We start from the raw sequence: 11,649 nt of genomic DNA, 5'->3' as shown, positions 1-11,649 counted from the left end.
GCACATATAGGTGGAATGGTCAGGTGTCCACATATTTAAGTTGGGAGCATCTTCTGTTTTTGCTGTTAGTCACTGGTTTACCTACCATTGAGGCATAGAGCAATACTCCTCATACATAGTTAAAACTACTTTTTAACGTTCATTTAAATGAATATTAGATATAGGTTATAGAACATATATAGATATAGGTTATTGGGTTATAGAACAATTTAGTATAGTTTTGTTTGACTTGTTTTGTACATTTTGTAATTGTTTTTATACATTTTAATCTAGTAGAGATCAGAATTTTAAATAAAATGCTGAAAAATATGAATGTGACTGAACTGTTTTATTTCTATAAGATATGCTCATGTTTGTACGTTTTATTGGCATTCATTGCATAGACTTTTTTTTTCATAAACCTTTATTGAAATATACAGTACTGACTAGTTCAAGTTACTCCTCCATTTGTATCATTTTGTTCTGCAAATTTACAAAATACATGCATGAGACCAGGAAATATAGTGCTTGATATAAATAGTTTGTGGGAAATAGAACTTCAACTATGGTTTATATAGAAAATCTAAAAAGATAAAGGGGCAGATTTACTTAAGGCCCTATTACACCAGCCGATTTTTGCCAATGCAGTAAGCGCCAATCAACAAGACAGCTCGTTGATCGGCGCTCGTTTGCTCCTGTCACGAGCTATGTATGGGGACGAGCAGTTGTTACTCCGATCGCTCGTCCCCTTACATTATTATCATGTCGACATCTTCCTGCCGACAACGATAATATTTAACTTTTTTAAAACAATACGATCAGCAGATGATTGAGCGTTTGCTTGTTCATCTGCTGATCGCTGCCCTGTTTACACAGGGCGATTATCAGCAACGAGCATACTATGAATGATCGTTTGCCTGATAATTGCCCAGTGTAAAACCACCTTAAGACTGGGTTTCATACTCCAGTCTTAGATTTCTGCTGCACTGGAATAAGATACGACAGATTTATCAAGAGACGTATGCCTCTCAATAAACCTATTGCATCTTTCCTCTGGCCGTGCACCAGAATTGTAGCGTAACGTCTGCGGCCACTTGCGCCAAACATTTCCCCCCACCAAAACCGTAAGATAAAAAATATATACTCACCTCACCGCTCCTCTTCGCTTCTCTTCTTCGGGTGCTCTCACCAAGCTTCGGCACACACAAAGGTCTTGATGGCCTTATATGTGATGCGGCCCTCAGCATCCTAAGTGTTGATTCACATATATCCTGATGCTGCGAAGGGGAGCAGTGAGGTAAGCATACATATTTTTTTATCATTACAATTTTTTTGTGGGTTAGGGTAATCTGATCCGGGGGGCCAAGATACTGCGCCCGTCAAGGGCCTCTACAGAGTCCTACTGAGTCAAATCTACGCTAACTAGGTGTTGGCGTAGATTTCCCCTATAATTTACGCCAGTTTTCTGGCCTAAATTTAGAATACATTTGTTGGGCTGCTGCTGCCCCAACCCCTTTTGGTAAGCCATGCTTCTTTCATAACAGTGTCGAGGCTGGCATAAAAAGGCCAAAATTTGCAATTTGTGTTTCAAGTTTTTGACCCTTTTGCGACTTTTTACGCCAGAAAACTGGCGTATAAAGGTTGATAAATTCACCCCAGAGGGCATGTACTGAGCTGACCCCTTTGTGGCAAGTTGTTATTAATCACAAACTAAGCATATTGTATAATGTTACCATTAGAATGTGTAAGTACTATATATAATTGCATACATGTATTTTGTAACATACTCTATTCAGTTAGCGAGGCCTCCTACAAAAGATGTTTCTGGAAAACCTTCACCATTATCCCAAAAGCAGGGACGGCGAATGCTGCCATTTAACTAGTGGATAAGTGGAGTACAATTTTGTACGCAAAATGAACCACATGATTAACGACTGTGACAGAATAAAGAACATACACAATATTTATAAAGCTTCTGGCTACCGGTTTTGCAGGTTTTCCTCATGTCACCATTGTTTAGTTTAGAGCATGCGCCAAATATATCAAGTACATGCAATATTTTCAATCTCAAAAAACTGAGAGTACACTTGGCCAGACCAAACATACATTTGCAAGCTGCTAATATGACATTTTATTTATTATGTTTTGGGCTTCAATGAGCATGCTCCAAAGACTACCACTTACCACATACAGCCTTGCAAGAATTTGAAGAATTTAGAGAGCGTCCAGTAAATTTTACGTCATATATGATTATAAAAAGAAGTCAACACAAAGACACTTTTTACACATGTATATGGAATTCTGTAGAATTGACCTTAGTAAATATGGCTGAAATTGTCAGGACTTTGTAGAATTTGCCTGATTGTAGTCATTTTTCTGGTACTGTCTTCTTGATTCTGAGTTTAATAAATAAAACTTTTGGTGTCTTTGGCTTTTCTTTGTTAGCACCACCTGTACAATGGAGTAAACTGAGAGACACCTGTTTCAATTTGGGGCTTCCAAAGATAAGAACAACGGATTGTGCAGGAGAATAACTGTAAATGACCATTAAGCAGGTGCAGAACCCTGGACTATTTGGAGGAAAAGCATCAATAAACACTAAGATTTCTGATATATAGAAAGACAGATACAAAATTAAGAGACAACTGATTGTCCTTGCTGCCCGCACTCTGCCTTCTGCACGAGCACTAAGATCTCCCTTTGTATTTCTGTCCGATTTATGAGTGTGGGTAACAAGTGATTTGATGATCAAAACATTTGCAATTCCCACCAAAACTAATGGTAGGGAACAACTGATGAGGTTGCTGGGCAATAGATATATAATATTTAGTTTGGGGACAAAGATTTCCATAGTCATATTACTTGAAATGTTTAATCCTTGGGGATCTCTGTAGAAGTTCCAGGCTGCAGGGACACCAGTAGCCATCGCCATGAATACAGAAGCTATGAGAAGTTGGGGAACAAGTTGAGAGACTCCAATCTTAAGACGAATTAAGATAGGATGAGAGAAAATTATGATTTGCAAGTAGTAATTGACTGAGAGGCAAACTGTGAACCAGAAGCTGCAATAAACAGGAAGGATAAGCAGGACTGTAAATATGACGTAGACTTCATAAGAGAAGTAGAGATCAGTCTCCAGGAAACTTACATAGTCATTGACCAGCATGATGAACTGAAATAAAATGTTGGAAATACATAGAGTCACCATAATGATGTCAGATGGACTGAGGCTCCTTCCCTGGACTTTGTCTATGATGTTCACAGCAATGATAAGTGAGTTGGTGAACACTGCCATTACAGTGCTGACACCCAAAACAACCATGGAAGCCAAAATGAATACTGGAAGCATTGGAAAGAATTTCCACACTGTCCGGACTAATGAGAATATCACTGATAATTCTCTGTGGTAGCTATTATAGGTACATCACGATCTGTGTAAAGAAGAAATGGGTTCAAGAGTGGAACGTCATCACCTTGTTTTTCACCTGATTTCACCTGATTTTCATTTAGATCTGGGCCCCCATGCCTACAGGGTCCATGTGCTCAGGCTGCACATATATGTCCGACCCTAATTCAGTGATTCCTGCTTACAATAAGCTCCCTTTTAATCATCTAATATCTAATAGTTCATAAAATGAGTAACTAGTTTTACATAAAGACGTTATATTTTTTAATAAAATGTTATATAGACATACGGTAGTTAATTTCGAGTAATATTGTAACCAAGCCAAGACAGATTCTACAGTGCACCAGGTTCAGAATCAGGTCGTTAGGCTATTTCTTTATTCGATCCACTGCCAATGCCTCTCCTTTCTGAAGTATTTGCATTATTGTTGAAGGGTATATTGCTAGATTTTTAAAACAGATCAATAAAAAGTTTAAGATTCAATGTGCTTTATAATTTACAAAGTTCACCAGATATTTAGTGATATAATTTTACAGGGTGTGCAAAATTAAGAAACTATTTATTTATTTATTTATTTATTTTTTGCTTGATCCTTTTGCTTTAGTTAGGAATTATTTATTTTTTATCTTCTATTAGAAATAGATTTTGAAACTTTTAGTTGCATACTTTGTATTGATATAATCATGGATGTCATAGAGGGGGGGGGGGGTCTCTCGCTTGGAGTCCCAATTAGAGCCAGAGCAACATTTACTGAAAAAATGGAATGACAAGGGATACAAATGAATTTTTAATCTTGCATCCAATCTAAATTGCATGTATTATGTCAAGATGACCAGAACCATTGATATCTGCCCATACTTCCTAATTATCAGCTCAATTGTTATATTATTCCAAAAAATGTGGCTGTCTATCATCAATATAGACTATGAATCAATTTAAATGTATTCTACAGCATTCCCCTATGACCTGCAGATTTTGTCATTTGAGCTGTTACGGGGAGTAGTGTTGTCAGAGACAACCCAATTCCTGATTGTTTCAACTGCATTTTAATGTCCATATTACGTCCGCAAGACCTGGATCCCCTGTGGTTCTACTGAACTTCATTTTATATCACCATAGTATTGTATCGATTCAGTAGACCTGAAGGGATCTGGGTCTTGCAGCTGTAAGTCAGGCATTATAATTCGGGAAAGGAACTGCCGTCTAACACCAACCTAAGAGATAAAGTTAAAGAATTGAAAAACAGGGATTACTCAGATCTTAGCCAAATGGTACCAGGTAAATAACAGATGGTATTCCAAATTGAAGGATGGAACTTGTATTGCTATGTAACCACCTAGAAAACATTAAATTAGTCAATAGGTTATACATCTGGTAAAATGCAATTGTCCTCACCCTTCTGCATCTGTTTTATGATGTCCTGGAGATGTTCTGACCTGCCTAAAGGGAAGGTATCTTTTATATTTGTCATTATTCTATAATTAAAGGGAGTGTCACTGCTTGAAGGCTAATTATATCTGTTTTATGTCACTTTATTCCCATAACTCTACCAATTGAATATTTCACACAATTACCATCTGTTTCTTTTCCACAGTTCGACAATTCTATTTAGCTTTGTCACGGTTCTGAAAATGATGATTTTAAATAATGAGAGTACAATATGATCGTACATATGACATTCTACATTTCAAATGAGGATAAGGTAACAGAAGTGATCATTTCATCTCTATAGATCTGTGAATGGGTGCAATGCATCCAAAACAAAAATCACTGCTGACAAATTATCCGGAAGGCAAAAGGTGCCATTACACATGGGCTTCCACCACCTAGTTTGACCTCACAATTCCCACCACTGTTCTCCGGACACTACCAGCAGCAGGATATGAGCTTTTGGTGTACATCCGATAATATAATTTTTTTTATACATGACAGAAGAGGATGTAATGCAGCTTTTACTAACATTGACTCCCTTCTACTTGCTCAGAACTGTGATGTCCCTCTACTTGCACTGCTAACTAAAATAAATCTTATTGCTGTGCATTTATGTTTATTGCCTTAAGAAGATGGGCATAATCAGCTGCCCCAAAGCTCTGGCTGTACAGGGGATTTAAACCCTCCCCGACATTTGATGTAACTGTACCTCATGGCTGGAAAGGAGACGTATGGGGCGGGCTCATGGACTGTGCCCATTTCATATTTAGCAGGTGCTGACACTTCACTATAACGACTGAGATTGGAGATAACTCTGATCCTAGCCGTTTAACCACTTAGAAGCTGCGGTCAATAGCGACTGCAGCATCTAATCTGTTAGAAAGAGGGGGTCCCCCTCCGTCATCCTATTTATCCCCCCATGACACAATCGCGGGGTGCCAGTGGTTGACATTGCAGCCTGAGGGGCTAATGAAGGTCTGCCATCTTTTTGCTCCTATTAAACCCTGTAAAAGTCTGAACTATTCTAAAATAATGTTATTTGAACCGCGAGGTGAACGCCATAAAAGAAAACAAAAAGAAACAATATTTTTGTTTTTGGGCTACCTTAGCTCCACCAAAAATTGGAATAAAAATGATCAAAAAGTTGTATGTACCCAAAAAGTGTACCAATAAAAACTACAGCTCGTCTCACAAAAAATAAGTCCTCACTTTTTTCTATCTTTGAAAAAATTAAAAAGTTATGGCTCTCAGAATATGGCAACACAAAACTATTTTTTTTTAACAAATAGTTTTTTCTTTGTAAAAGTAGTAAATCATTAAGGAAACTATATACATTTGGTATCGCCAAGTAGAGCAGTTATATGTAGTAATATTAGGTAACGTAAGGCTCTATTCAAACGACAGGGTCCGAGTGTCGGCTGATAAAAACGTCCGTTTTGGTCCGTTTTTCTCGGCAGTTTTGCATCCATTTTGCACCCGTTTCGTTTCCATTCCGGGCCGTGTTTCTGTTTTTAACGGCCGATTTTGACCCGTATTGCATCCGTTTTTTTTCCCTGTCCGTTTTAAAAATGGATACATTTAATTTGTACATTTTTTGCCACACACTTCCCTCTGTAGATAATGCAACACACTGCCCTCTGTAGATACTGCCACAGACCCCCTGTAGGTAGTGCCACACAGCCCCCTTGTAGGTAGTGCCACACAGCCCCCTGTAGGTAATGCCACACAGCCCCCTGTAGGTAATGATACACAGCCCCCTGTAGGTAGTGCCACACAGCCCCCTGTAGGTAGTGCCACACAGCTCCCCTGTAGGTAATGCCATACAGACCCCTGTAGGTTATGCCACACAGACCCCTTTAGGTAATGCTACACAGACCCCTGTAGGTAATGCCACACAGCCCCCTGTAGGTAATGCCACACAGCCCTCTGTCGGTAATGACACACAGCCCCCTGTAGGTAATGCCACACAGGCCCCTGTAGGTAATGCCACACAGCCCCCTGTAGGTTATGCCACACGGCCCCCTGTAGGTAATGATACACAGCCCCCTGTAGGGAGTGCCACACAGCCCCCTGTAGATAGTGCCACACAGCCCCCCTGTAGGTAATGCCACACTGACCCCTGTAGGTAATGCCACACAGACCCCTGTAGGTAATTCTACACAGACCCCTGTAGGTAATGCCACACAGCCCCCTGTAGGTAATGCCACACAGCACTTTGTAGGTAATGCCACACAGCCCCCTGTAGGTAATGCCACACAGCCCCCTGTAGGTAATGCCACACAGGCCCCTGTAGGTAATGCCACACAGCCCCCTGTAGGTAATGCCACGCAGCCCCCCTGTAGGTAGTGCCACACAGCCCCTGTAGGTAGTGCCACACAGCCCCCTGTAGGTAATGCCACACAGCCTCATGTAGGTAATGACACACAGCCCCCTGTAGATAATGCCACGCAGCCCCCCTGTAGGTAGTGCCACACAGCCCCCTGTAGGTAATGCCACACAGCCTCATGTAGGTAATGACACACATCCCCCTGTAGAAAATGCCACACAGCCCCCCTGTAGGTAGTGCCCCACAGCCCCCTGTAGGTAGTGCCACACAGCCCCCAGTAGGTAATGCCACACAGCCCCCTGTAGGTAATGCCACACAGCCCCTTTAGGTAATGCCACACAGCCTGATGTAGGTAATGCCACACAGCCCCCTGTAGGTAATGCCACACAGCCCTCTGTAGGTAATGCCACACAGCCCCCTGTAGGTAATGCCACACAGCCCTCTGTAGGTAATGCCACACAGCCCCCTGTAGGTAATGCCACACCGGCCCCTGTAGGTAATGCCACACAGCCCCTGTAGGTAATGCCACACAGCCCCCCATAGGTAATGCCACACAGCCTCCTGTGGGTAATGCCACACAGCCCCCTGTAGGTAATGCCACACAGCCCCCCATAGGTAATGCCACACAGCCCCCCTGTTGGTAGTGCCACACAGCCACCTTGTAGGTAGTGCCACACAGCCCCTGTAGGTAGTGCCACACAGCCCCCTGTAGGTAATGCCACACAGCCCCCTGTAGGTAATGCCACACAGCCTCATGTAGGTAATGCCACACAGCCCCCTGTAGATAATGCCACACAGCCCCCTGTAGGTAATGCCACACAGCCTCATGTAGGTAATGTCACACAGCCCCCTGTAGTTAATGCCACAAAGCCCCCTGTAGGTAATGCCACACAGCCCCCCGTAGGTAATGCCATACAGCCCCCTGTAGGTAATGCCACAGAGCCCCCTGCGGGTAATGCCACACAGCCCCTGTAGGTAATGCCACACAGCCCCCTGTAGGTAATGCCACACAGCCCCCTGTAGGTAATGCCACACAGCCCCCTGTAGGTAATGCCACACAGCCCCCTGTAGGTAGTTCTTCACAGGACCCTTTTACATAGCACACCTCCATAGATGGCACCCCTACCTTTCTGTTGATAATGCCACCGTTCCAGGAGAAGTCCCTGACTTCACTGTCCATATATGGACAGTGAAGTCAGGGACTTTTCCTGGAGCGGAAACACCGACCACAGTGCCGGAAATTCCGCTTCAGAAATTCCTGACATCACTGTGTCCATATATGAACAGTGAAGTCAGGGACTTCTCCTGGAGTGAAATCCCCAATCCCCGACCACAGCGTTGGCTGGGGATTGGGGATTATTCTCCTACAGGGAACAAAAAAATACCCTCCTCCTCCTCACATGCACTTCGCACTGTGAGGAGGAGGAGGAGAGAGCGAGTGATGGGAAGTTTATTGTTCCTACTGCGGCCGTGTGACAGACGTTTTTTGAAAGGCCGTCACATGGCCAGGAAACCCTGTCGTGTAAATAGGGCCTAACGGAGTTCCACTGAGGCAAAAAATAGTTTTTTGAATTGGAATTAAATGTGAATATGTTAAGGCAAACAATCTATAGTCTTCTTCCTTCTAGATATGGGTTTACTGTTTCTCTGAAACTCAAAGCGGATGCATTAAGCCTTGAGGGCTATGAGGCAAAGTTTTGTGATGCGCACAGACACTGCAGGCAGTTATGAAGTCTTTTTTGTCTCTGGGAAAAGTAGGCCAGGAACCGCCAGCATCCCTTCTTACCAGCGGCCACAGGACTGTGTCTCTTCACTGGCATCTCCCTTCCCAGGGACACTGGCGCACTGTGCTCTCTACTTCCTCTCCGTCGCTGTCCCATAGGGTAAAATAATCCATAAAATGTCCCATAGTAAAATAATCCCCTACCAGTCCCTGAGCACTCTGGCCCTTAAAAGGAACACTGCCCCTTTCCCCAGTGCCTGAGCAATATTGTGTCTTCGCAGCGTTTGTCCTGCAGAGGTTCCCAATCTGTATCCCATAACCAGTATCGGTTTCCTTGCCAAGACCAGTGTCCGAGATGACTGCGCTATCTGTGTCCATTGTCCCTGCCAAGTCCAGGGTCCCAGGGACACTAAGTGGCTGAGCGCTTCAGCTGCTTCGTTCTAGCAATTGGTGGGAGTCTAAGTGCTCGGAACCCCACCAATCCAAACTTATGACATGTCACTATGACATGTCAGAAGTTTGTCAAACGTTTAGCTACACTCTAACGTATTTTAAACCAAATCACTTGCAGCTAATCTCTGAGCTCTTCGACAGACTTCGTGGGGCTAAGATTTTCACAAAGCTGGATCTACACAGGGCTTATAACTTGATCCATATCTGCAAAGGTGACGAATGGAAAACCGCATTCAACACCCGAGACAGTCACTACGAATATCTCGTGATGCCCTGTGTACTATAACGGTTCTCACCGGTTTGTTCGTGGATCCTCGGTGTCATCTGGGAGATGGTGCTTAGAACCCAGGCAACGCTTGGCACAGCGGGTAGAGGCAGTCGGATGGATAGACAGAAGTCAGGACAGGCAGCAAACGTCGTAACGGGTATGCCAGCAATAGGTCAAGGCAGGCAGCAGATGTCGTAATGGGTATGGCAGCAATAGGTCAAGGCAGACGGCAGGCGTCGTAACGGGTATGGCAGCTATAGGTCAAGGCAGACGGCAGGCGTCGTAATGGGTATGGCAGCAATAGGTCAAGGCAGGCGGCAGACAAGGATAGTCAAGTTCAAACAGAGGTCAGTAACGGGAAATCCAGGCAAAGGCAGAAGGAACGGAAACAGGGAACTAGGGCACAGGGAATTCATGGGGGACTTGGTTGAACAAGCATGGTTGGAAGGGAGGAGGAACCTTAAATAGGAAGTTCTTGGGAATTAAGGTGCGCGCTGGCCCTTTAAAGCAGGACGAGTCAGCGCGCGCGCCCTCTAGTGACTGCAGCCACACATCAAGGATGCCGACCGCGGAAGGAGGTAATAGATGCACTCACCTGACGCCGTCCAGGGCCAGCAGAGCGTCCGGACCGGGTAAGTGGAGCTCGGGATGAGCAGCTGGTGAGGGAGGGCGCCGGAACCGGAGCAGAGGCCGTGGGGACGGCGGGGAACGGCGTGGCAGCCGTTACAGTACCCTCCCCCCCCATTACTCCCCCTTTTTTAGGCTTGCTTGGAAACCTTCGCTCAAAGTCCTTGATAAGAGCTGGGGCGTTGATATTCTCGACGGGTTCCCATGATCTCTCCTCAGGACCATAATCTTTCAAGTCCACTAGGCACCATAATCTCCCCCGTGATCGTTTGACATCCAGGATCTCTTGAATTTCAAATTCGGCATCAGCCGATGGTGCAGGATGGACAGGAATTTTCTTAGAAAATCGGTTGAGTATAGTGGGTTTCAGCAGAGAAATGTGGAAGGAATTAGAGATCTTTAGAGACTGAGGAAGGCGAAGTTTGAAAGTTACTGGATTCATTTGTTTAGTTATTTCAAAGGGGCCCAGAAACCGAGGAGCTAGCTTGTAACAAGGGGTCTTCAGACGTATGTACCGGGTGGACAGCCAGACTTTATCCCCAGGAGGGAGCTGCGGCGGTGTCCTGCGTCTTGTATTCGCGTCTCTTTTAAACCTGGCTACGGCTTTGTGGATGGAGTCCTTGGCCGTCTGCCAAATCTGTACAAAGTCGCGGTGGACCGTGTTAGCAGCTGGAACCTCAGAAGGCACAGAGATTGGTAGGGGAATTCCTGGGTGCTGGCCATACCCCACGAAGAAGGGAGAAGAACGGGTAGACTCCCCCGTATGGTTGTTGTAGGCCAATTCGGCCCATGGAAGTAGACTTGCCCAGTTGTCTTGTCGCGGAGACACGAAATTCCTGATTAAACCTTCAAGTATTTGGTTTATCCGCTCTACTTGACCATTGGATTGGGGATGGTACGCGGAAGAGAAGTCTAGTTTGACCTCCAGCAGTTTGCACAAGGCTCTCCAGAACTTGGATGTGAACTGAACTCCTCTGTCAGAAACAATATGCTTAGGAAGACCATGCAGGCGAAAGATGTGCTCGACAAACAGCGTTGCCAGTCGGGAAGATGACGGAAGGCCTGAGAGGGGTACGAAGTACGCCATCTTGGAAATGCGATCCACCACAACCCATATCACGGTACACCCAGCAGAACTAGGCAGATCGGTGATGAAGTCCATGGCAATGTGCGACCAGGGAGAGTCAGGCACGGGCAGGGGGTGCAAAAGTCCAGCAGGTCTTGAATGGGAGACTTTATTTTGAGAGCAAGTGGAGCAGGCAGAAACAAAGTCTTTAGTGTCTTGAGACATGGAAGGCCACCAGTACTGATGACCAATCAAATTGAGAGTCTTTTTGATGCCAGGGTGCCCAGAAACCCTGGAGGCATGACCCCAACGCAGAACACAATCCCTTTGTTTCGGGGGTACGTAGGTCTTTCCTCGGGGAACGTGTACC

At 44.6% G+C, this 11,649-nt stretch overlaps 1 protein-coding gene across 1 annotated transcript; it reads right to left on the bottom strand.

The window, feature by feature from the left end:
* Positions 1–2,347: 2,347 nt before the first annotated feature.
* LOC142760473 (taste receptor type 2 member 40-like) lies at positions 2,348–3,328 on the bottom strand. Its single transcript, XM_075863688.1, has one exon. The coding sequence runs from the start codon at positions 3,326–3,328 to the stop codon at positions 2,348–2,350; it is 981 nt and encodes a 326-aa protein (XP_075719803.1).
* Between the last annotated feature and the right edge of the window lie 8,321 nt (positions 3,329–11,649).

The sequence above is a fragment of the Rhinoderma darwinii genome, chromosome 1 (assembly GCF_050947455.1).
Source record: "Rhinoderma darwinii isolate aRhiDar2 chromosome 1, aRhiDar2.hap1, whole genome shotgun sequence".
Taxonomy (NCBI): Eukaryota; Metazoa; Chordata; class Amphibia; order Anura; family Rhinodermatidae; genus Rhinoderma; species Rhinoderma darwinii.
Note: the sequence above shows the minus strand (reverse complement) of the source record. Positions and strands in the feature narration are given on the sequence as shown.